Source organism: Hyperolius riggenbachi, chromosome 2 (assembly GCF_040937935.1).
Source record: "Hyperolius riggenbachi isolate aHypRig1 chromosome 2, aHypRig1.pri, whole genome shotgun sequence".
NCBI lineage: Eukaryota > Metazoa > Chordata > Amphibia > Anura > Hyperoliidae > Hyperolius > Hyperolius riggenbachi.
The window spans coordinates 527,278,763-527,305,788 of record NC_090647.1 but is presented as its reverse complement, the minus strand read 5'-3'; the positions used below and the strand labels follow the sequence as shown (position 1 = coordinate 527,305,788).

Genomic DNA, 27,026 nt, shown 5'->3' with positions numbered 1-27,026 from the left:
GACACTGCTGTCCAACTGGACGGCAGGTTGTCACCTAGGTATGCTTCACTGTCTGGAGCACAAAGATGTTCTGCGGGCGCCGTATGACTGAATGGCTGCTGCTGGGAGTTCTCCTCCGGGCATGATTGGCCGGAATCAATACCTAGATTCAATGTAATGTTTTTCAACATCATTTTATGTATGTTCCGGCCCCCCAGCAGTCTAAAGTATGCTGACCCGGCCCTTGACCAAAAAAGTTTGGGGACCCCTGGTATATACAGTCCCAACCTTACATTGAACTGAGTTGTGTTCCTTTTTTCCTTTACTGTAATGGTTAAGAATTCAGGTTAGTAAATGATGCTCTCTCTTCAGTCCACTGGAGTGGACTGCAGCCTCTCACTTGATAACTAATCCTATGTAATGAAACCCTAACTGTCCCTGCATCATCCTCCTGTCCTTGTGTCCCGTGTGTTTCGGCTACTGCACATGTGTAGGTATTGGGACAGGAGGAGGATGGTGCCAGGGGGTGCGGGTGGGTGTGCACGAGGCGGGCGGGTGCGCATGCTGACGTTGCTTGGGTGTGTATATTAATAAATTGATCTACCACACATCATTTAATTTTTCAGAAAAATATATCAGAAAAATCCACTACTCCTGATCAACTTTTATCGAACAAACTCGACTGCAAAAAAAGCTTTTGATTTTTTGGGAAATCCGATCTTGTTTATCGAATTGCTGTAAAATTGGATCATTTTATTGTATCGTGTGTGGCCACCTTTAGCCCTGATAAAATCCCTGACTGAGCATTCAGTCTGGCTTTGCTCAGGAATCATTATAGCCAAGGCATTATAGCAGAGCCAGAAGGGGGCAGGCTTGGGCTTGAAAAGACACTTGGCTATAATGATTCCTGAGCAAAGCCAGACTGAATGCTCAGTCGGATTTTATCAGGGCTGATAACAAGCAGGCTGAGCAGTGAAGGATGAAACAGAGAGCAGGGTAGGTGTTTTCTCGAATGTTCCCACTGATCTATATGGTAAAATACATGAGGGTGCTTCGTCTCTGGTTCACTTTAAGCATAGGCACCTAGGCAGTTACCTAGGCAAGACACCATACTGCTTGTTCCATGTTAAAGTAGGATGAGTCTATGCTATAAGCATATGGCAAAACAATTGCATGTCATAGCACCTAGCTATAGATGATACATACATGACTAGAATAGCAGTGATAGCTTAATTATAACTGTGGCTAGCTCGTGATGCTAGTGAATCTTGTGAAAAAATCTGTTCAAATATTCAGCATATCTTATTTGCCAGGAGACTGTGCAGCCCAGTAAATCTGTATAATTTTATACACACTTCCCCCATGCTTACTTTTTGTGCTTGAAAAGGTTGGAAGTATCAAGAGTATTACTTAAAGAGAATCTGTATTGTTAAAATCGCACAAAAGTAAACATACCAGTGCGTTAGGGGACATCTCCTATTACCCTCTGACACAATTTCGCCGCTCCTCGCCGCATTAAAAGTGGTTAAAAACAGTTTTAAAAAGTTTGTTTATAAACAAACAAAATGGCCACCAAAACAGGAAGTAGGTTGATGTACAGTATGTCCACACATAGAAAATACTTCCATACACAAGCAGGCTGTATACACCCTTCCTTTTGAATCTCAAGAGATCATTTGTGTGTTTCTTTCCCCCTGTTCTCATGCACTGAAGTTTCAGGCTGCTTGTCTCTTCCTGCAAACAGCTTTGCCCTTGTCTGTAATTCTTCAGTATGTGAAAGCCCAGCCAGCTCAGAGGACGATTTATCCAGCTTGTAAAAGATAAGAGAGAAGAGAGAAACTGCTCTAATCCTAAATAACACACAGGCAGTGTGCAGAGAGGGGCCTGGAAGGGGGAGTTCATAGCAGAACCACAACACTGAAGAACTTGGCAGCCTTCCAGACACAGGCTGACAAGTCTGACAAGGGAAAGATACATTGATTTATTACAGAGACTGTTATAGTAGAAAGTGCTGCAGTAAGCCAGAACACATTAGAATAGCTTTTTGAACTTGTAGGATGATAAAAAACAGGATGCAATTTTTGTTACGGAGTCTCTTTAAACTTCAGTATTGTAAAGAAACCACAAGATGTCACTGTGTATGTAAAGTACTGCAATGATCTCTATGATATTATGATTTCCTGTATTCATTCTGTGTTCCTCTCTGTACAACAGCATTATCTGATGGTTGTATTAGGTTTACCTCTGCACGTTTTCTTCAGTAAAGAGTTTTAACTTATTATACCGGGTCCCTATGTAATTTGAAATGCACATTAAAGCACGCTTGAAGTGACCAGAATTTGGAAGCAGACATATTTATTTCCTTTCAAACAATGCACATTGCCTGCCTGCTGATCCTCTGTTCCTAATACTGTTAGCCAAAGACCCTGACCCCATGCAGGTCAGGTGCTCTGAATGAAGTCTGACTAGATTAGGATCATGTCTGTTTCAGGTGTGTGATTCAGACACTACTGCCGGTCAGACATCAGCTTAGGGTGTGTGCTCTGAGGAGAACTGAATTTTGATTGGTTGCCACACACCATTGTAGTTTGGATTGTTCAATAAGCGTCATGCTTTATGTCGGTCACTGCGCCGCTGATCAGCTGAAGTGTTAATAAATGAAGTGAAAGCCATGCAGGTGTATGCACGCCAGTGTCAGCATTAGTCACGACTGCTGTCTGTAGGCTTCTCCTGTTGTCGGTGGTTCACCACATTGGCGTGCCCAGCTCTGAGAAGTGACAAGCGCACACTGCCTGCCGAATGCTTATGTAACATCCCCTCTCCTTTCCAGAGCTCGGAGCACGCTGCTGCATTCTGTCGCAGCCTCAATGAGATGAACTCGCCAGACTCCTGCCTGAGCCCCTCGGAATTCACAGGACCCCAGCTGGCCACCATGAGGCAATTAACAGACGCCGACAAGCTGCGCAAGGTGATATGCGAGCTGCTGGAGACGGAGCGCACATATGTCAAGGTATTTCTCACTTCTTGCTTCTTCCTGAAGTGCCAAAGTCTGATTCTCCGGAGAGTTATGGAATTGCCTGAGTGTGCCGGTCGGCGGGTGACCGAGAATGATTTTACACCTGTGATAGCTGCTATATGCCTCGCCCGTCTGCTGCAGCAATTACCGGCGTGTGTCTGAGATGACTGTATACATGTCGGGGGGACCCCAGGGTGTGCTCAGCCCCTCATCTGCTGCTTTGTGTTTTGTTTAGGACCTGAATTGCCTGATGGAGAGATACCTCAAACCTCTGCAGAAGGAGACCTTCCTCACACAGGATGAGGTAAATCGCAATCAACTGACTTTAATTGTGCTGCAATTAATCTGCCTTATTTGATAGATTGCTCAGCTTTGCATAATAAATGCCAAATGACTAATTTAATATCTGTGCAGGCTATGGCTGTCAGAACAGTGTAATCCACTTTACATCTTAATTATTAGCATTTTCCCTCCTCCTTCTTGTCTTTTTTTCTTTATTCACTTACATTTCATTTTACTTTTCCGTTTGTTCTTTTGTCTTTTTGCACTTTGTACCTTTTTTTTTTTTTTTTTTTTTTTTTTTTCCTTTTCGTTTCTTTATATCTGTCTGCTTTTTTCTATCTCGTCTCTTATGTTCCTCATCATCTCTCCTTAAAGGTATATCTAGCGATTCTGATTCAACTGACAAAGCGGTCGATTTTATTAATCGATCAACTTCAGTATGGTTGACCGAGAGTCGATTGACTAGTGACCACACAGTACAGTATTGATATTAAATGCCATTCACCATCGCTAATCGATCTGAGCAATGTTCTGCCTCCATGCTCTGAATGCAAAAATCGATTGAATCATAATCCATACATGTATGGCTACCTTTTAATGGACAATTGATGTGAGAAATACATGGAGGCTGCCATATTTATTTCCTTTTATACAATACCAGTTGCCTGGTTACCCTGCTGGTCTATTAGTATGCAGTAGTGTCTGAATGATGTCAGAAACAAGCATGCAGCTAATCTTGTCAGATCTGACAAGAATGTCAGAAACATCTGATCTGCTGCATGCTTGTTCAGGGGCTATGGCTAAAAGTATTTGAGGCAGAGGATTAGCAGGATAGCCAGGTAACTGGTATTGCTTAAAAGGAAATAAATATGGCAGCCTCCATATCCCTCTTGCTTCAGTTGCCCTTTACGTTAGCCATACATCTTGGAATGATAGGTAGATTTGACCTGTCTGCTCCCCATACAGCACAGGACGATTCCTGATCAATTTCGTGCTGAAATCGCCTGGGGGACAGCGTTCGGGGGTTTCGTCACATTCATTGCTTATCCCCATATTGCTTGCCATTACCACTGCGCACCCGATTGAGCAAGTCGGTCCTACATACATGCAGCATGTCCAACTGATTCATACGACCAATTTTAGCACGAAATTGGTTGCATAGTCAATCGAGCATGCACTTGGTGGCACTGATTTTAACCCGATTCTGCTTATAATAATCAAATCAGATGGTTGACAGGCCACCAAGTCTCCTGATGTGTGGCCAGCTTTACTCTTTTACCCCTCTTCCCCCCCCCCCCCATTCTAGATCTCCCCATCACCACCGGTTTGTCCTCTTTCCTTCCTGTTTACTTTCTTGCTACTGTATTTCTTTTCCTCCGATATCTGTATTTACTGTTTCTCTCTCACTTTCTCTTTGTTTTATCTGCTGTATCACTTCTCTCTATTCACTTCTCTTTCTGTTATGTGTCTCTCTTCCTCTCCATCTCTTCCTCCCCCCCCCCCTCCCCTTCTGCTGTACTGTACAGCTCAATGTACCGAGATCTCCAGAAGAGAAGGCACTGTAGTGAATTTTGTTGATTAGTTCATGACACGAGAGGTTTCGGTGCGGCAGGAAAGCCTGCGCTCTTATGAGTTCCGCTGTGACTAATGATGAAGGCGGTTTTGATGTGTCTATTTCATCTCTGTGTACTGAGTGCCGTGGACCTTGTGGCAGGCAGAATAATGAAAGTTGCATGCTTGTTTTGTTTTTCCTGCGTCCGTCCCCTGAACTCTGTCATTTGTTTTCAGCTGGACGTGCTGTTCGGCAATCTGGTGGAGATGGTGGAGTTCCAAGTGGAATTTCTGAAAACGTTAGAGGACGGGGTCAGGCTGGTACCAGACCTGGACAAGCTGGAGAAAGTTGATCAGTTCAAGGTATACAGTGACAATGACATTCTATTGATACATATTTATATTTTTGTTGTTATGCAATTATATAGAGCTAAAAAGAAACCTATGATATAAGGAATTGTATGTGTAGTACAGCTAAGAAATAGAGCATTAGTAGGAAAGAAAAGAGTTCCAGTACAGGAAGAGTTAAGAAACTTCAGTTGTTATCTATGCAAATGAGCTTCTCTGAATTACAGTCCTGTTTTCTGAAGCACTTAAACAGCCAAGAAACAGTGAGAGAGGCCCCATTCACACGAGAGCGTTTTGACGCAACTTCGGCAAAACGCTAGCGCTTTTTAAAAGCGCTAGCGTAATGAAACCCTATGGGCCCATTTGTGCTAATTGCTGCAAATCGCCCAAAAACGCAAACGCGGTGGCTACACGATCTCCAGGCGATTGCGTTTCAGTGCTATAGAAGCGCTAAACGCGATCGGAACAGGGTTCAGTGATTTTTCGGTGCAAAATCTCCGGCGTTTTGCTAGTGTGAATGGGGCCAGAGAGCTTGAGATAAGGTTTTACTGCAGGGAGAGTTCAAAGGGTCATTATTTCTGCTTTGTTTTATAGTTTGTTTTATAGTTTCAAATACAGAGTATAGTTTGCAAATGTGACAGAATGATGCAGTGTTATATTTAAAAAAAAAAAAAAAGCTATATAACAGAAAATAAAAATGACTCTCTTTTCTTTGCTATTCATGTTCTATTCCTTATCCGTACTACACATACAATTCATTATATCAGAAGTTTGATTTCTGCTTCAGGTTTGCGTTACGTGTCGCACAGAGCCTCACAAAACATGCGCAATGACTTTTGGTAAAGGCCCCTTTCCACGGGCTGCGCTTCGATCCGGAAAATCAGATTGTGTGCATTTCGCGCGCGTTTTGACAATTGCAAGGGTGCTGTTACCATTGGGATTGTGGTGTCAGTTTCCATTTGTGCAATTTTATTTTTACCCACACGCAGAGGTAGAGCATACGGCACTAGTCTAGTTTAGGGGACCCAGCAGGAAACCTCATGGGGAAATTCTGCTAACGTGATAGGGTGGACGTCACCCTCTCGCACTGCTAGGTTACAGTAGGTTGTAGTGAAAGGCGTCCACATCATTCAGCCAATAACAATGCTTTGTGCTGTACAAGGTGCTGTACTTTGAGAACTGTTCCCTATGAGGTTTCCTGCTGGGTCACTTAAAGGGAAGGTTCAGGGAGGGAGGTAAAAAAATAAAAAATCAATATCCACTTACCTGGGGCTTCCTCTAGCCCGTGGCAGGCAGGAGGTGCCCTCGCTGCCACTCCGCAGGCTCCCGGTGGCCGACCCGACCTGGCCAGGCCGGCTGCCAGGTCGGGCTCTTCTGCGCTCCAAGGCCCGGCACTTCTGCATCCCACGCGGGCGCGCTGACGTCATCGGACATCCGCCGGGCTGTACTGCGCAGGTGCAGTAGTTCTGCGCCTGCAGCCAGGCAACTGGTATTGTTTAAAAGGAAATAAATATGGCAGCCTCCATATCCCTCTAACTACAGTTTTCCTTTAAACTAAACTAGCACTGCTGCACATGCTGCATTTTTTCCCTTTCTGTGTCTGGGCTTATGTCAATGAGAGTGCAAGAAAATTGAATGGCAAGTGTGGGTCTATGCGATTTTCTTGCTGTTTCGCTGTTAACTTCAAGGAAACCAGAGCTGACATAAATTAAGTTTTATACATACCTGGGGCTTCCTCCAGCCCCATGCGCACGGATCGCTCCCACGCCGCCATCCTCCATCTTCTCCCTCTTCAGTACCGGATCCCGTCACTTCAGCCAGTCGTGGCCAGCCTGCGCAGGAGAAGTGCGCCCTCTACGTATCTCTCCAGCAGCCGCCAGAGAGATAAGTAGAGGACGCCCTTCACGTGCGCAGACTGGCCGCGACTGCAGGAAGTTCCGGGACCAAAGAGGGAGAAGATGGAGGATGGCGGCCTGAGAGCGATCTGTGCGCATGGGGCTGGAGGAAGCCCCAGGTATGTATAAGAAGGGGAGAACATACTTCAGCCTACTACCAATTACTGAATCTGAGAGAGTCTAAGCCAGGGGTCTCAAACTCAATTTACCTGGGGGGCCGCAGGAGGCAAAGTCAGGATGAGGCTGGGCCGCATAAGGGATTTCACAAAAAAAGTCAATCAGCAGCATTGAAGCTGAAAGCTCTGCCCCTTCCAGGAAATGCCAGATGATTGCCCCCCGGCGATTTGGGGGCTCTGCAGCCCTCGTTTAGTGGCAAGGATGCGGCGGATTACTTGGGAGCACTGAAGCGAACTATAAGGAAGCTTTTGCCGGCGCGGGCCACAAAATATTGTATCGAGGGCCGCAAATGGCCCGCGGGCCGCGAGTTTGAGACCCCTGGTCTAAGCGCTTTGAGCCCTTTGGGAGAAAAGAGCTATAGAAATGTTATTGTATTGTATTATTGTATTAAGACTTTTGATTTATGTCAGCTCTGGTACACTTTAAATTGAATCGACTGGGGGAAACACAGTTGCAATATGAAAATGAATGATTACAGTAAAATCACACTGAAATGTGTGGAATTTTAACATGTAAATTGCCGTACCTTTGCTATCATGATTTTTAGTTGAAAAGGTCCCCAACTCCCCCAGAGGAACTCACATTCAAATGACCCTATTGTAGCCATAGTCTAAGATCTTTGCCAATGCATAAGGCCAATGTTTGGAAGAAAGCCAGTGTGTTTTAGGAAGTGGGAGGAGACTAGAGTGTCGGGAGGAACCACGTGCACTGGCAGGGAGAACACACAAACCAGGCAGGGAGTGTGCTGGCTGCAAGCTACTTAGCCTCAGTGTTTTGGCGACTGCTTGATTAGGGAACCTGGCTATAAGTCTTGAATGAAATATTATGGCCTTCCCTTAATTTGGTGGATTTCTCCCATATTCCAGAGGCCTATTGATGCATCAGCTGGCTGCTTGCCAAACCATTCCTTTGTGCGCCTGAAAAGACAGAAGCTTCACTGCTTCAATATTCAGTGAGCTCTGTGCTTCCATACCAGCCGCCGTTTATAAACGGCGCTGTGGCAGAAAACTGACAGCAGTTAAAGCTGACCTGAACTTCCCCTCTGCTCTAAAAGATAAGCAACGGCATAATAACCTTTAAAGAAAAACATTTTTGTTACAGCTGATGCAACTCCTGCAATACATCTGCAGCGTGTCTACTTCCTGCTTTCATGGAAGCAGACATAGGGTTAACATCCTGTGTTTACAAATTATCTGCTCTGCTGAGGCAACCAGTTGACACAGCTGAGACATCAAATTACAACTTATATAACTTATACTGATTAGTCACAAATGAGTGGAAATTGGACAGGCTAAACTTACAGCTGCTCAAATCCAGAACCAGGAGATACCCGGATAGTTGCTATCCGGATATCTCCCAGTAAACCTGTGCGGGGTGGGCGGGGGTCAATGTTACCTGTCCGACGTCTTCTTCATCCATCCCTCGGCACCTCCCACGATGCGTTTCCACACGCGTTACGTGATTACACACACTTCCTCCTTCAACCCGGAAGGAGGAAGTGTTTGTAATCACGTGACCGCATCGTGGGAGGCGCCGAGGGACGGATGAAGACGACGTCAGACAGGTAAGATTGACCCCCGCCCACCCCGCACAGGTAACTGGGAGATATCCGGATAGAACTATCCAGGTATTTCTCAGTACCGGATTTGAGCAGCTCTGCATACAGGGTGCATTTCTCTGTTTTCCTTCTAACCTGTGCAAGAGTTCAGGTCCACTTTAAGTGGTTAAAATGTAACAAACATCTGTCACATTTTTTCTGTAAATCTAAGTCCAACTTGCCTGAAAGAAACACTCCCTGTAGATGGCGATAGGGAAGCAAAAGTGGATATTTGGAACTATTCCATCCACGAAACAGTGTGCTGTTGCCATGGCTGCAAAGAAGCATCATTTAACATGCTTAGAGTACTCTAGAGGAAAGTGGACCAAACTTAGAAGGCAATTTTCCTAATAAATTATGAAAGGGTTTGAGTATCCATGACACATGCAATATCTTTGTTCCTCTCTTTTTCTTGAAAGTGGAGTTTTAGTTTAAAGCACACCTGATATGATTACAAAATAAAAGTTAGATACTTACCTCAGTAGTGGGAGTCTGAAGTCCAGAGGCTTCCTCCTACAGCTCACCATTCCAGCACATGGACCCGCTTCATCTTCTGGACGCACTCCTGGCCAAGGACAAACACATCCATGCTGTCCAAGCATGCCCAGTAGACCAAAGCCTCTTGTGCATAGCTTATTTTTTCTTTACCATGACTCAGGAGTTGAAATCATGACCTCATGTTTCACTAGCAGAGGCAGTACCTCTGGACTTTGTCAGCTGGCTGTGCATAGCTTTTTATCTCCGTGTGTAAGTGATTTGTTACACTGGGCATCTGCATACCTTATTTGTGCATGCTCGTCCACGGCGCTTGCAGCCAGAATAAATCTATTAGACCTGCACTGAGTTAAATAGGTATAGCGGAACACTGTGCTGGAATGGTTGACTGCAGGCTGCAGGAAGCCACTGGACCATCCAGAGGATTACGGCCACTGAGGAAGGTATCAAAAAAAAAATTTCACTTCAGGTGTCCTTTAATATTAAAGGAAACCCAAGGTGAAATTAAACTGATGAGATACACAATTGGATCTGTCCTCCTACTCCTAAAAATGACCCCTTTTTTAGGTATTTCATGGATTAAATTTGTATTTAAACATTTACAAAGTAAATTGAATGTTTTGCTGTCTTTGTTCTCTGGCAGTCTATAAAGTGTCCAAGAGTTCAAATACATGATCTAGTGATTTTTTTTCTATATCTCTTCCCTGCCCTCGGAAGTTGTATTCTGCCAGGAAAACTTTTGTGACTGTAATTTGGCTGTAATCAGTGATGTTTACTATATTTTCTACAAGGTACTAACAAGACAGAAGCTGTCACTCGCATGCCTGAAAATGAACTCTTTCAGGCAGCGAAATAAAAATGAAAAACAGCCTGGTTATTAATATGGTTTGTACTGTATATACACATGTTTATCTCATCAGGTCACATGTCGTCTCATGTTTTTTTCTATCCTGTGCACATCTGTGCTCTCAGTGGTGGTAAACGTCTCTGTGCTTGTGTTACAGAAAGTGCTGTTTTCTCTGGGAGGATCCTTCTTATATTACGCTGATCGATTCAAGTTGTACAGTGCCTTCTGTGCCAGCCATACAAAGGTCCCCAAAGTGTTGGTGAAAGGTAAGTACTTCCAGCAGATTACACTGAAATATACAGTTCCCATATCAAATGTTATACAGTGATTATTTTTATGTAATATACAGGAGCTCACAGAGTGATCTGTATTATCTATCTAATGATTACCCAAGAATGCAAGTTAGTGTATCTGAGCGCCTCCCCATTGGGCTCTGTACTAAAAACTGCACTGTCATATCTAGCTTGCTTTGTAAACATGTGAGCACAGCATAGATCGTGATTCAGTAGCTTCTGCAGAGAGGTGAGATGTATTTCCCTTCTTAGCTTCATGTCACACTGAACTGCCCTCAGCCAATCAGTGAGGAGCAGGAATGTAGGAGGGGAGATAACAGGCTTCCTTCTTCTTGGTAATGTGTCAGAATAGAGCCAGGGTGACTGAGATAAGATTAATTACAGCAGAAACATTTATGATTATATTGAAATGCTTGCAATGCAGACTGCATGTAGACCAGATAATAAACACAGAGCAGTGGGTAAATGAATGATTTTATGGCTGACAATACATCTTTAAAATTCTGCTTACTTTCCTGAAGAGATCCAACCACTCTTGGAGAGCTTAGAGTCCTGGCTTTCCCTTGCACGTTTCCTATGTCAGTGCAATTATCCCCTTTGCCTCTATGGTAGTGCCGACCCTGGTGAGGGACGGAGGGGCACAGCGTTTGGGTTCAGGTCCAAGTCTTACTCTATAAAAAGATACAGGTTCACTCCTTGCTCCTTTCCTGATGTTGCTAGTGCTTTTCATAGCCACACAGCAGTTGTATGACTCCTTATCAGGATATCAGAGAGAGAGAATCCGCAGTCCATTTGAACTGGATGGAGACCGGTATTTATAGCACTGGCCCACTGAACCAAATCATCACATTAGGAAAAAGGGAAACCGACAAATTCTAAATGTGCGCACAGACCTTTGGTGTATGTTGTTTGTCAGGGATCGGGACCTGATCCCTCGGGTGACATCGCTGGGCCGGGCTGCACAGACGTGAAGTCGGCAAGATAGCTGACAATGCATTCTGGTGCTATGCAGGAGGGGGGAGAGACAACGGAACGGCGCATTGGGGGTGAGTTGATCCAGCGGGTAATCGAGATTGGGTTTTTGTGGTCGGGAGCCTCTGTACACACACCCGATTATCAGCTGAGGCGGTCATTATCGGCCGATTGAGACGTCTTTAACCACCTGAGCGGTCTGGACGAGCTCAGCTCGTCCAACACCGCCGGAGGCTGCCGCTCAGGCCCTGCTGGGCCGATTTACATCAAATAAAAAGCAGCACACGCAGCCGGCACTTTGCCAGCCGCGTGTGCTGCCTGATCGCCGCCGCTCTGCGGCGATCCGCCGCGAGCAGCGGCGAAAGAGGGTCCCCCCAGCCGCCTTAGCCCAGCGTAGCCGGAACAAAAAGTTCCGGCCAGCGCTAAGGGCTGGATCGGAGGCGGCTGACGTCAGGACGTCGGCTGACGTCGATGACGTCACTCCGCTCGTCGCTATGGCGACGATATAAGCAAAACAAGGAAGGCCGCTCATTGCGGCCTTCCTTGTTTATTCTGGGCGCCGGAGGCGATCGGAAGATCGCCTCCGGAGCGCCCTCTAGTGGGCTTTCATGCAGCCAACTTTCAGTTGGCTGCATGAAATAGTTTTTTTTTTATTTAAAAAAAACCCTCCCGCAGCCACCCTGGCGATTTAATCAGAACGCCAGGGTGGTTAAAGAGGAACTTTAAACAAAGGATTGAACATCAAACCAATCAGTAGTTGATACCCCCTTTGCCCCAAGAAATTGAAATAGAACATCAGGAGGGGGGCGGGTTTGTTTGGGTGTTATTGAAGTGAAACCCCTCCCACAGTGTAATGTCATGACCAAGGTCCTGACAGTTTGCCGTCTGAACTTTGTTGCATTGTGGGAAATAACAGCTGTTTCCAACAGCCAAACAAGCAGTATCTCCTTCCACTGACACCGCCTGCCAGCAGTAAAGATGTCACCATGTGATAAATGTCAGAATGTAAATCAGGGAGAGGAAAGATTTTACAATGGACAAACACTGACTTAATCACTTAGAAATAATTATTGTAAAAATAACTGCAGTTCCTCTTTAATCAAGTGTGTGTTCTTGGCTGAAGTTGGATCCGTACTATACTGTGTGTATTATATATTGACATATTTATCTCATCATGCTACAAGTCAAGTCAGGGTCAGGATATCACGCCGGGCGGACAGGTTTATGACAAAGCTATGTTCATTTTCACATCTACAACTTCTGCATTTGTAATTTAATGTTTTGGAAGCGATGTGTCCATTAAAGACTAAAACTAGTTACAGAAAATTAAATTCCAAACTCCAGTATACCCAAGGCTGGAATTGTACTTTTTTCTTCCCGAGGCCAACTTTCTTGCGGCGCGCCCTCCCATTACATGCGCATCTTCTCCATTCTGTTTATACTATCCATGTATTCCTTGTGCAGCCCCCTCTTCTATGTGTAACATTCATGTACAGCAGCCTCCTTCTATTCCTTGTGCAGCCCCCTCTTCTATGTGCAACATTCATGTACAGCAGCCTCCTTCTATTCCTTGTGCAGCCCCCTCTTCTATGTGTAACATTCATGTACAGCAGCATCCTTCTATTCCTTGTGCAGCCCCCTCTTCTATGTGTAACATTCATGTACAGCAGCCTTCTTCAGTTATTATTATTTAGTATTTATATAGCGCCGACATCTTCGGCAGTGCTGTACAGAGTATATCGTCTTGTCACTAACTGTCCCTCAGAGGAGCTCACAGTCTAATCCATTCCATAGTCCTATGTCTATGTATGTATTGTGTAGTAGTGTATGTTTGGTAGTCTAGGGTCAATTTAGGGTGAAGCCAATTAACTTATCTGTATGTTTTTGGGATGTGGGAGGAAACAGGAGTGCCCGGAGGAAACCCACACAGACACGGTGAGAACATACAAACTACTTGCAGATGTGACCTGGCTGGGATTCGAACCGTGAACCCAGCACTGCAAGGCGAGAGCGCTAACCACTACACCATTTTGCGTCAACTCCCCATTTCCATGTTTTGCTTCTTATTTGACAAAATCAAAATTATGGCTAGGAAACCAGGGATAGGAGTAAGGGTAGGAAACAGACTAATAAAGTGCAGGGGTCCAAATGCGTTGTGTCATCATTTATTAAGTGCATATAAGTATATACTATATATTCCTTGGGCACCAACTCCCCATTTTCATGTTTTGCGTCTTATATGCAACTTCTCTATTCTATTTGCAGCCTCCTCTTCCATATGCAGCAATCCCTCTTCGGTGTCTAGCCACTCCCTTGACCAGCTGAAGCCCAAGACCGGGGCCTATGTGGCCTCCCCAGAAATGCTCCCCTGAGTATACCCTATTATTTCCCTGTCTGTATAATTCTTTCCAATTCCAAAACTCCTCCTTTTCAAGGTGAATAGTATAGGTGAGCTTGGAAGAAAAAGTTCTTTCATTTATTCTTGTTTCTAGCCTAAATGTAGCATTGACAGGAGTGTGATTAAGTGATGAAGATAGTAAAGGCATCCTCCTATTCTCTGCTCTTGCTAAACCCTCATCCTCGTCTCACCGGAGTCCTCCTTGTCATTGAACAACCTTTATTATGGGAGAGTAGAGTTTCTCTGCAGGCCGTCATGCGGTCCGGCTTTGGCTGTGAGTCCAGATGAAAGTGGGCCACGGTGGAGCAATTTTATCAGTCATTAAATATTAAAAAGCCATTTCCATTCTCTGTGCCTTTTAAATGCCATGCTAACGATTAGTTCCACCCCGTGCACGTTGTCCTTGCAGACGGATGCTTGGTGGACTCTCAAGACATTAATAAAACATGCTATCATTGCTAATGTTATTGCCAATGTCACAAAGCATGATCTCGGCTTGTGTTGATATTAATGGTTTAGGTAACGACAGAGATTTTGCTGCAGCAGTCTAATCTGAGTTGTCCTGCCAAGTGGGCTAGAACTACAAGTATCAGCATGCTGCAAAGGAAAGCTGTGCGGTCAGAGGGAATGGCTAATTATTTGTCAGGTGAAGACTTGCACTGACAAATCACACGCCTCAGCATTATATAGGCGAGAGCCAAAGTGGTTCAACATGCCTATGAACTGAGAGTGATATGGAGGCTGCCATAATTATTACCTTTTAAACAATACAAGTTGCCAGGCAGTCCTGCTGATCTTTGTTCAGTAGTGTCTGAATCACACACCTGAAGCAAGCATGCAGCTAATCCAGTCAGACTTCAGTCAGAAACATCTGATCGACATGCATATTCAGGGTCTGTTGCGAAAAGTATTAGAGGAAAAGGATCAGCAGGACAGCCAGGCAATCTGCATTGTTTTTAATACTTAAAACGTGTTTTAATTCATAAAAAAAAAAATCACATTTTTTATGTCAGCTTATAACCCTTTAGCAGCCAATTTATTTAAACACTTGCAAGTGCTCCAGGCCAATTTATTTTGGCACTTTTGTATTTCTTCTTTGATAGATTTTCTAGCTTCTAATTAGTGTTGCTGTAATGTATATTTATGGCCACTTGTCACTAGGGGGCAGTGTGAGACAATAACAGAGGACTTTTGCTTTCAGTTTCTATGTTTTCTGCTTGGAGAGAGAGATCAAAGCAAGGCAATAATTTACAGCACAGTACAACACGAGTTCTCCCGGTTGAAGACAAAAGCAGTGCATTATTGTTTTTGGCTCTTAATGGGTTAATGGTAAATAGGTAGAGGGTCATATATGACCCTTATATGGTAATCTGGGTTGACGTAGCTGTTAATTTAGATATTACTAGAATACTTATTTGAGTTTTTAAGGTTGTCCTAGAAAACCATCCCTAGACATTTTTGATTCTACTTGTTGAAAACAAAACAGTGTAGCCACCTACTCACTATAGCCATCTTCAGAAGCTTAGGGTGCGTACAAAGAATTCTGACTAGCCAATTTTACCACCTCCGTGTAGTAGGAGGGCCAACAGATGTAGAATACTTTGAAGAGATTATGTGGGTAAGCTCGTATACAGTACTACATGGACGTTAAAAGTAGCCAATCAAAACTAGATTTGTGTACGCACCTTAGCAATTGACTGGAATCCGCATAGCCCGTTCGCAAGGGGGACACTGTGGGCCAAGCGGTCAGTCATGCGTCCCATTTTACTTTTTGAATCCACGGTTGGAATTTTTTTCCCTCTGATTCCTTTATTTAGTAAGTCCGTTCCTTGAAAGTAAATAGGGCAGCCTCCATATTCCTCTCAGTTCAAGTGAGCTTTACGTTACATAGAAGAACATTTAAAAGCATCCCCACACATTCTCTGTGTGTAAAAACCTTTATTTACACTGGAGAGAGCAGAAGAAACTTTATCACTGGTCATCGGCAAATATAATCATTGCCGGCTGAAGCTCTCTGAGGCCTTCACTCCGCCTCCCTCTTTTTCTGCTGTAGTGACTCAGCTGATTCCAGGACGATGTGTCTCTACAGCCAAGGGAGGGGCAGTGAAGACCCATTCCTCAGAGAGCCTCAGCTGTCAATGATTAAATTTGCCTTTGCCGATGACAAGAGATAAGCAAGCTTCTCCTGCTCTACAGTGAAAATAAAGTGGTTTTTTTTTAACACAGGGAATGTGTGGGAATGCTTTCAAATATTTTATTATGTAACTAAGAGCAGTTACTGAAATTTTAATTTTGCAAGTTTAATCCCACTTTAAATATCAGAGGTGGTGTAATACTCTAATCTTGTACCAGTCAGAACACCGCTTGTCACATGCCTGGTTTAGCCCATTATAATGTATTGAGAGTCTGCAGAGTGTAAAGTGCCAGTGTATTTGACCTATATTTGTGTTTGCAGGAACATGGTCCCCCCTGCTGCTATAATAGCTGCAGTAACACAATGCATGGGGAGAGCTGTACTGTATAAACCGAGCAGGTTGCGCAATGCCGATACGCTTCAGCTGCCGTGTTTGTTTTATATAGTCCGAGATCAAAGAGATTTTTCTGCCTAATTAGCCTAAATGTATTGGCGGATTATAATAAGCTCACGTCTTGGTCTTCTATTATATTGCCTGTTGGGGGGCTGTCACATTGGCTTAATGTAATTCTTGTTCTTGCAGCTAAAACAGACCAGAACTTCAAGGCGTTCCTGGATGCTCAGAACCCGAAGCAGCAGCACTCGTCAACGCTGGAGTCTTACCTGATCAAACCCATCCAGCGCATCCTGAAGTACCCCCTGCTGCTGAAAGAGCTCTTCTCACTGACCGATGCTGAAAGTGAGGAGCACTACCACCTGGACGGTAAGACTGAAGGGGACGCTGAGCGGCCATACATCGGCCTTCTACAGGATTAATCTCCACACCTGATCATTTGCGCTCACATTGTTAGGTTGACTGAGGTCTCTCTCTCAACTTTCAGAAATTCCCCCAAGCTAAACTGTCTTTGACATGGCCTAACCTTATTGTCACCCCTAACACTATCATCACCTTCTGTTTCGTGCTTATCCCTATCCTAACCCCCACCCTGGGTCTACTGCCCATCACTAACCTCTAACCCCAGTCTCTTTTCCTACTGTACCTAACCCCAGCTTCATCCCCTGCTCTTTCCCTAATCTTGCCTTCATCTCTTGCCCTATTTCATATCCCAGTGCCATCCCCTTGCACTATGCTTAACCCATTTAGCATTCTCTGCCCAATGCCTTACGCCAGCTTTATCCCCTAACGTAGTATGGATACAGAAGCGCCAGAAGGATAAAAAGATGTAAAACGTTAAAAATGAGGAGGTAAAGGTGGACTTACCTCCTCCAGGCAGACACAAGAAAATGCCGAGCAATTTTCATCAAAACAATTTATTTACATACTCCCGTAAAATACGTGTTTCGTGGGAGTGACCCGCTTCCTCAGGCAATAATATGGAGCATATACAAAAACAGGTTTGGTACTATGCCAAGCGCCTCTGTCAACTTTATCCCCTGCTCTATGTGTAACCACATCAGCATTCCCTGCCCTCTGCCTTACCCCAGCTTCATCCTCTACCCTGTGCCAAACCCCAGTATTATCCCCTGCCCTGTGCCTAACCACTTCATCCCCTGCCCTGTGCCTAACCACTTCATCCCCTGCCCTGTGCCTAAACCCACCTTCACTCCCTACTTTGTGTCTAAACCTTCTATCACCCACTGCCTTCCATTTGTCTAACCCTTCAGGGACTTTCAGAATAGCCTGAATAAAATACATATGCGGTTCCACCCCATACAAATACACAATGTATACAAAAGTCCAAGCAGAAAAAGAGGGGTTCTAAAGGAACAATATCGCTCTTTATTCTTCAAATCACAAGTCTTCCAGGTTGCGGCTACAAGGAGTAGACATAATCCAGAAATCCAATTCACAAAAAAGACTGCCTGACGCGCGTTTCACAGCTTGAAGCCCCTTCCTCAGAGGCACACAATGTACACGGACATCAGGTGCAAGGCATTGAATGAATATTAAACCGCAATCTGTAATTTTATCAAGAGCAATCTACGACAAATCCGTACTGTAACAGCCACGGAATAGAGATAGATTCTGAATTATGTCTACACCTTGTATCCGCAACCTGGAAGACTTGTGATGTGAAGAATGCAGAGTGATATTGTTCCTTTAGGGACTCTGCATTGAATTTGAACTTTCTGCACATGTTGAGTGCGATTAGGTTTTTGTTTTTTTTCTACATACACTTAGCAAGTGACATACTGCAGATACTTTTCTTATCAGATAGTGTTTCAGAAGCCAGCTCCACCCACCTGCATGACATCACTAATGGTTTTCTCCAATCTATCAGCGCATGAATGACTTATTGCTGCTTACAGCCTCAGACTGGCATCAGGAGTCTATTTCTTGGCTATGAGGTCATGTATAATTATTCAGCTTATCCAGTTCACGGAGACAGATGGACTTCAAAGTGGACAAGACGACCTTCATATACTCCATGTATATTAATGAGTGTTTAATATCACACTAGCTGAGTTTTGCATTGCATCCTGACAGTCCGGAGCTGGAAATCACCTGATGCATCTAGTAGGAGTGTGTGGTCAGGAACAGGCAGTGCAGACGCCTGCTTGCTGTTAAAGTGATCCTGAGATGAGAGAAAACATTCATACATACCTTGGGCTTCGGCCTGATCCATCTCTCGCCACCATCCTCCGCCTCCTTCGTTCTCTGTAAGGGCTCCCGGTAACTTTCGGCACGCGTAGTGCGGTCGAGCGGGCCGCGAGTGTTGTGTGTCTGCCGAAGTTACCGGGAGCCCTTACTGAGGATCCAGGAGGTGGGGGAGAGATCAGGCCGAAGGGGGCTGGAGGAAGGTATGTATGAATTATTTTTTTCTTTCATCTCAGGTACGCTTTAACTCTGTATAGCGGGAATCTGGGTCATTGGCTTCAACTCAATATGACCTGAATGGTAAAGAGTAGAAGTCTAATCCGCTGTAGTGTAGGTCTCTGTAGTAAGCTGCTATGGTGATGATCTCCCATTTCTGGACAGATCTATGATGATTCTTCTGGTACAAGTGGTCTGCCATGAGCCGTTCATTTTCAAGTTGCTGCTTCTGATCGTGACAATAGTAAAAGGCCTAGTATCCCTTTAGACTGCACGACTCCTCTAGTCTATATGCGTCAAACTCTGGCCTGCCCATCAAATTTGGCCCACAAGTGGTTTCCCCACTTTGCATTATGTTTGGCCCACTACAGACCACTAGGGAAGCTATATTGGAGTTGAAGGCCTTGATCACCAGGGAAGCTATATGGGGAGGAAGGGTGAAAGAACTAGACACCAGGGAACTGTATAGGGATGGGAGGGGGTCACTAGACACCAGGAAACTTAATAGGGGAGAGGGGAGGCGTAAGACACCAGGGAACTGTATAGGGGAGGGAGGGGGCCATTAGACACCAGGGAGAATAGTATAGGGGGGAGAGGAGGCCTTAGACCCAATGTTTAGGGGTGGAAAGGGGGTTCATTAGACACCAGGGAACTTTATAAGTAAGGGAGGTGGCCACTATACATTGAAGTTTGCCCGCAACTTGGTCCCAGTGTTCAGTATTGGCCCAATTTTTATTTGAGTTTGACGCCCTTGCTCTAGTCCCTCTTATTCTCTGTATCAGTCTATAAAAATTCATGTCTAAAGGGTTTCCCCTTTAGGAAAGCCTTTATGAATGTGTGCTGCTCCTGCATCATGTTTTTTTTTTTTTCTTTCTACTTTCTGATGTCCTGCTCAGCAGTATTCTTATTCTTGCAGGCTCGTTTTACAAAATTTTTTACAAACGGGTCCCTGTGGCAGCATCCATGCGTGCTTTTGATACGCATGGTTGCTGTGATGCGGCCTGCCTATGCGATTTTGCGTCGTTTATATTGCTGTATGCGGATGTTTTCACGCATGGATGTGGCCATGCGGATGTTTTCGGAATGAGCGGCGCCGTCTCGATGGTTATTTTGACGCATGCGCGGCCGCCGGCAACCAACTTTGCGGACATTACTGTCCCTATGGTTACCCGGACGCGGGCTTTTCTACGCTTGCGCGGCCCTACGCAACCAGTGACGCACACGGAGGGCGGGATGTCCTCAACCTGCTGCGCGCTGATTGGTCGGCGACGGAGAGCTGCCTTCTGGGTATGGGGTTGCGATGGCAGACCCGGTGGAAATAATGGTTGAGCAGCGGGAGACGGCGGCTTCGCGCGAGTTGAGGGAGCCAATGGATTTGAACATGATATATGATTGACAGGAGACATCCTGTCATCAATCTGGGTATGTGTATAAGCTATGCTTTATTTACTACTTATGCCTTATGTGTGGTCTCATGCCCATACTATGTTTATTATCATATGTATGTTTTTGATCTTTGATCATTAGTTTACGGGGAAAGAGGTGATGTTTACATTTTGAAGGAAGGGGGAGTGTCCTCTATCATGAGGGGTGGTTTTTATTATGTCACTAGGTATATATGTTTGGTGCATTTTTTGTAATACGGTTTGTCTGCACTGTTCTGATGAAGGGGACCCTTTGTGGCCCCGAAACAATTGTTAACCGTAGTGTTGACATATGATACATAAAATTTTGCTCATTGAGAAGCTGGTGTGCTGACCAACCTTTCTACTTCCTGCTCAGCAGTATATCGGCACCAATGGAATGAGGAGTAGGACAGGTTGGATTTTCCTATTGGATGTTTCTTTTTTACCTTTTACTGAATGGCTGATTGTTAGTTACCAACAACTCCAGTCTGGTTTTAAAATACAGAACATCTCACTTGTTCAACTGCATGCTCTAATCTTACTGAATTGACCTTTATTGAGGTGAAGTTGGTTACTTTACTTTTCCTTGCAGTAACAGCCTTAGTGAATTGACATTTGGCAACATGTTCGGTAAAATCAGCTGTTTTCTGCATTACCGAATGCGGTAGTGCTTAGTGAATTGAGGCCATTGTCACTGAATCACATGTGCTTTGTGCTTACTACAGTGGCCATCAAGACTATGAACAAAGTGGCCAGCCACATCAACGAGATGCAGAAGATACATGAGGAATACGGCGCAGTGTTTGATCAACTCATAGCGGAACAGAGCGGAGAAATCAAAGAGGTACGCATGTATCTACTTCCACCAGCTTCCTCCTCTTCCAACATTGAAAGCAGTTAAAGAGACACTGAAGTGAAAAAAATTGATATCATGAATTGGTTGTGTAGTACAGATAATTGCTAGAATATTAGAAGCAAAGAAAATATTTTCATATTTTTATTTTCAGTTATATAGGTTTTTTAATACCATTGCATCAGTCTGTAATGTTTTCAGTTTATATACTACTCCGCATTCTAAATGATTTTACAGAGCTGACCAGTGAACTTTTGACCTGTCCCCTGCTGAAGAAAAAAAGAATACACTGCCAGACACTTGAGATGGCAAGCTTCAGAAGACAGAGCTCTCTGCGAGTTTGAAAGTCGTGGAGCTCAATGGCTCTTTTGCATAGATGACAACTGGAGTTTCTTAACTCTTGCTGTACTGGAAACAATATTAGACTTATGTCTCTGCTCCTAATGTTTTATTACTTAGCTGTACTACACATACAAATCGTTATATCATAATTTTTTTTTTTTCGCGTCTGTGGGGTGAAACTCCATATCAACTGAAAAAAGTAAATTATCCAATAAGAAATTATTTAGCTCACCTATCCTGTTGTTTTTAGTGTTCATTTGTCAGGTTTGAGAGAAATGTGATATGAAGAAAGAAAATAATAGATCTGCTGGCTTCCATCTTTACTGTTTATCTGTGATGCCAAAAGTGACATATTTTCTAACCTTTTCTGTATTTCCTTCATTGTTATTTTTACCGAACTCAGTGTTAATGTGCTGTTTATTTTATCTATTACTGTCCCTCCCACTGCAAACATCACCTAGATAACAGGATTACATCATGGTGTAAACTTTTTTTTTTTATGGGGGGGGGGGGGGGGAGGGGAGTTTGGGCGATTAATATACCTTCTCATAGGCCTCCGTTCACTAAGCTTTATCAAACATTTGCTAATTAACCTCATGGGTAAAATCTAATTTTTAATTCACTAAGGTGTTATAGATTTATCGAATGTTTTATTGATAAAACATTCAATAAATAAATCTAGAACACCTTGGTGAATTCAAAATTAGATTGAGGTATGAGAATGAGGTAAATTATCAATGTTCGATAAAGTGTTTGATAAAGCTTAGTGAATTGAGGCCAATGTGTCATTCTCTTATCTGAAATGGGAGGTTTCTGTTATTTGCCGTTTGAGATAAGCTTGTTGTTGTAGCTAAAAAAAAAAAAAGTCTAACAATCCTTTTGACACAGTTCAGCAAAGGCACGCAAACCAGGTACAAAAAAACAATTGGGGGCATTTAGGGACCTACAAAAAAACGGTGGGGGGTTACATATATATATATATACTTGGGATACCAACTATTTTTCAGGCAATTTTTTTTATTTTTGGGATGTTACAACCCCCTAGAACAGCTTAATGTGTAGCTCCTTCTAGTTCCTTGTCCTCTTCCACACTAATTTGCAGACATCTTCTCTAGACAGCGCCCTTAATCCATGCAACACAACAACAGTTATCCAGCCCCCCCCCCCCCCCTTCATTTAAACCATCCTTAGGAGGCAGCATCAGCTAGTCAGGAGAGACCCTCCTCAGAGGAGCTCACAATCTAACCCCTACCATAGCTAGTCTTTACTGTAGCCGACAGACCCTGCATCTGCTTCAGGCTGGTATTCAGCTCAGAGCATACAACCTATCACAAAACTTTTGTCTGACCAAAACGGCTGGGGTTTTTGCCCTCCCCCCACAAGTTTTATATTTTTGCTAAAAGTTACCCTTTAATGCAGTCAAGATTATTACGATGTAAGCATTGTCTTATTGCTGCTCCGGTTTTATAGGTAGATTCAGCATAGTTTTCTCTTGGAGTAAGTGCACACGTCCTTAGTTTTCAGCTTATAAATGTGTAAGGATGAGGGTGCTTGCAAATGAAGTTCAACTTCTCTAGAGCTTTCAACTTTATTCCTAACAGCTGAGAAAGGCCCAGTTATGCAGCTCTCCTCACCCCCTTTACTCTTCATCATCCCTTATCTTCAGTCTTGTCTGTGAAATATCACAATGCACGTGTTCTGTATTTTAAAGGGAACCTTAACTGAACGGGGAGTATAGAGTTTTACTTACCTGGGGCTATTACCAGCCCCCTGCAGCAGTCCTGTGCCCTCGGCGCCGCTCTGGAATCCTCTGGTCCCCCGCTGTCACTTAGTTTCGTTTTTGACGACTCACCAGTCGCCGGCCGCCATGCGTATTATTGGACGCATTCACCAATGCAATTAGCGCTATTGCGGACCGCAACGCGTACAAAAATACGCGTTGCCGCATATCTACGCGTGCGGAATGCGGCAACGCGTATTTTTGTACGCGTTGCGGTCCGCAATAGCGCTAATTGCATTGGTGAATGCGTCCAATAATACGCATGGCGGCCGGCGACTGGTGAGTCGTCAAAAACGAAACTAAGTGACAGCGGGGGACCAGAGGATTCCAGAGCGGCTCCGAGGGCACAGGACTGCTGCAGGGGGCTGGTAATAGCCCCAGGTAAGTAAAACTCTATACCCCCCATTCAGTTAAGGTTCCCTTTAAAGTGTTGGGAATAAAGTAAGAAGGATTTAGGGGCAGTACTCCTGCACTTACAGTACTAGGGTCGTCCGGAAAGTAACCGCTGTTTTCATTTAATCAATTAAGGAAACCTTTATTTTAGACACACAGACCCTTGTTCAATTCACTTTATCTCTTAAGTTTTCTCCTAAGAGATAATTATTCATTTTCTGTTTAAAAATAACCTTTTAGCACTCTGCAATTCAAAAAGAAGGGGGAAACGTTCCGTCACAATTATATGCTTGCTTGCTGGTGGCTTAGAAGGCATTTTATTGATTAGGTATGAATAGATCACCTAGGGGAAAATGTACACCCCATATCTTCTCACAAGGTTGTCAATCCCTCTCTTGTAGTAGCATCACATTCCTCACCTATGGGTTGGATGGATTGGGAAATGCTGCTGAACAAACAGTTACCGGCATTTTGCAGTCACATGACAAGCGGTGCAAGGAGAGACGACATTAACCTGACAATGTCAGATAAATTGCACAGACAGAATACCTTGCATAATATAAGTCAAATGGTTGTTACTTTCTGGACGACACTTGTAGTTTCCACTTCCCATTCATTGCAAAGGCATCATGGGAAGACAATCTAGTCATTATCTGTATTACACCCAGGTATATCCTTCGATATGCTGGTTCGTTTCTGCTGCGCAGAGACCTCCAATTAACGTTACGTCTTTTCTTCAATATTCTCTGGGGACATAGAAAGCAATGGTGTAGAGCGTTCTCACAGCAGTGCAATTCAACAAGCCGTGGTTATTATGCTTTCTGGAAACAGAACCTTCTGCTAACACAAGTCATATGGTTGTGTTGTAGGTGGCAGACTTATCCATGGGAGATTTATTACTGCACAATACCGTTGTATGGCTCAACCCTCCACAATCACTGGGGAAGTGGAAGAAAGACCCGGAACTGGCAACCTTTGGTAGGCCTCACTTTTTTGTATATTATTGATTAACCATTTCCCTACCACAGGTTATTTCCCATAAAAACCACCGCAATTTTCACATTTCACTCCTTTCATTTATTCGTCAATACTTTATCGCTACTTATCACACCAAAATGATCTATATGCTAAATTAGCCTTTCTTTGCATGGCACTTTTTGCTAAGAATTATTTATTTTCTGTGCATTTTGAAGGACATAAGAAGAATAAAATTAAAGAAAGAAATTATTTCTCCGTTTTCAGCTATTATAGTTAAAAAAATAAAAAGTGCTACTGTAGATAAAACTCACAATATTATTTACCCATTTGTCCCGATTATTACACCATTTAAATTATGTTCCTAGTACAATTGTATGGTGATTATAATGTGTGTCAGGAGTGGAACTTTCAGGAACCTTTTTTTCCAAAGGAGGAGGCATTGGTGCTTGAAGGAAATTTTGTTTTTTGGGAGCCTCGGGCAGTTCACAAGTCCATTTCTGATTGACCAGTTTTACCATCTCCATGTAACATAAGAGTCGTAGGTAAGTTCTCATACTACAAGGACGTGGTACAATTGGCCAATCAAAATTGGATGTGTGTAAGCAGCCAAGCTTGCTGCTGAATTTTGCACCTAAGACTGTAAATATATATTTTTTTTCAGGTGGACTGCAAAATAGATTATCAGTTATTCTACATAATATGGCAATGTACAACATACTCAAGTCTTAAGGGGGCCATACATTAGCCGACCAACCAACCAATCGACCATCCAATTTGATTATTATAATCGAATTGGATGAAAATTGGTGCTGCCAAGTGCATGCCCGACCGACAAAGCGACAAGGACAGAAATTCTAGATGGATAGAAAAGTGCGCTCCTCAAGGCAAAGATGTGGGTGTAATCATCAAAAGGACAGAAATTGGCCGCACGGTCGATCGCGCATGCTGGAACATTTCGGGCCGAAGTTGGTTGGTCGGGTGTGCGGCGATACGGCGGCCCGAATTGCGAACAAGCGACGAGAAGACAAAACCCCTGCTGCTGCAATGTATAAATGTATGTTGTAGTGTAGTGCATTTATACATTACCTGTCCGGTGTCGGCCTCCACGCGGTTTCCGCCCATCTCGCCGGGTACCGCATACACGCTGGCGGCACATAGCGTCAGACGCTTTGCGCCACTAGCGTGTATGCGGCTGTTACCCACAAGATGGACGGACACCGTTTGGAAGCTGCTACAGGACAGGTAATGTATAAATTACACTACATACATTTATACATTTTGGGGGCAGTGGCGGGGCGGACACGGCGGCTCAGCCGATTCCCTGATGATTTCATGCTGAAATTGGACGGGAATCGGCCTGTAGTGTATGGGCAGATTCGCCTAGAGACAAATTATCAGATTCGATTAGAGATAAATTTGTCTCTAGGTCGAATCTGCCCATAATCGTTCTAATGTATGGCCACCATTACATTGTTCATTTGATATAGTCAGAAGCGTAACTGGGGCTTACTGCCCAGGGCAGACAGGGTACAGCCATAGGGACCGAGCTTTCTTCCTAATATGTCTATAGGCATTGTTGTACTTAAAGTGTACTTGAGATGTAATAAAAGAAGAAATGTATACATACCAGGGGCATTCTCCAGCCCCCATTCAGGCTGATCGGTCCTTCACCGTCCTCCACCGCCGCCTGGATCCTTCACTATAGGACTCAGTAATTCGGCCAGTTGGCACAATCTGGCCGCACGCGGTCCCCCGTCGTGCTCCCACGGCTGGGTGGGTCCTGCGCAACGGGGCAGCACGTGCACCCTACCCCCAACTGGCCGAATTAGCAAGATCATTTTCAAGATAGTGGTCCTTTAAATAGAGTTTTTATTTGTGATGAGTATTCCTTATTATTGCTTGATATCTCTTGATGTTCGGTATCATGAATGGTCTCTTGTGAGGAACACATTACTGTACATATCTCAGTAGAGCTAATGAAAGTACTAACCATTACACTTTTACTTATTCTCCAGTTTTTAAGACCGCCGTGGTGCTGGTGTACAAAGACAGCTCCAAACAAAAGAAGAAGCTGGTAAGGGTGAAATTTACTTTACAGAACAAATCTAGTTTATTATTACTATTTGTCAGCACTAAATGTGTTTTCTTTGCCTTGTTCCATCTGGCATCTACCATATTTTTCGGCATAGAAGGTGCACTTTTTCTCCCCAAAAAAGGGCCTAGTGCTATCTTCTGCTGATTGTGTCATGAGCAGAAGCCTGCACTAGGGGAGCTGTGAAGAAGAGGCAAGCTCTGTGATCACTGCTTGAGCTGTGGATTAGATGAGCCGTGCTGCCGGTTCTGATAGTTATACACGGGGGCAGAGGAGGACACATTAGGGGGAGGGGGGAGCAGAGGACAAATGGGGACAGTGGAGGACAGGAGAGACACAACACAAGACTCTCCTGAAACATGGACGCACCAGGTTTAGTATAT

At 44.1% G+C, this 27,026-nt stretch overlaps 1 protein-coding gene across 13 annotated transcripts in view; it reads left to right on the top strand.

Moving 5' to 3' along the window:
• The window catches only part of TIAM1 (TIAM Rac1 associated GEF 1), a 497,838-nt gene that overhangs the window by 452,020 nt on the left and 18,792 nt on the right, over positions 1-27,026 (top strand). For all 13 annotated transcript variants that reach the window (XM_068270618.1, XM_068270623.1, XM_068270612.1 and 10 more), the window contains 8 exons: positions 2,810-2,989; positions 3,231-3,299; positions 5,066-5,191; positions 10,345-10,453; positions 16,568-16,747; positions 20,931-21,049; positions 24,443-24,551; positions 26,567-26,625. In XM_068270618.1, coding sequence (XP_068126719.1) covers positions 2,810-2,989; positions 3,231-3,299; positions 5,066-5,191; positions 10,345-10,453; positions 16,568-16,747; positions 20,931-21,049; positions 24,443-24,551; positions 26,567-26,625 — 951 coding nt within the window. The remainder of the gene's footprint in view (positions 1-2,809; positions 2,990-3,230; positions 3,300-5,065; positions 5,192-10,344; positions 10,454-16,567; positions 16,748-20,930; positions 21,050-24,442; positions 24,552-26,566; positions 26,626-27,026) is intronic.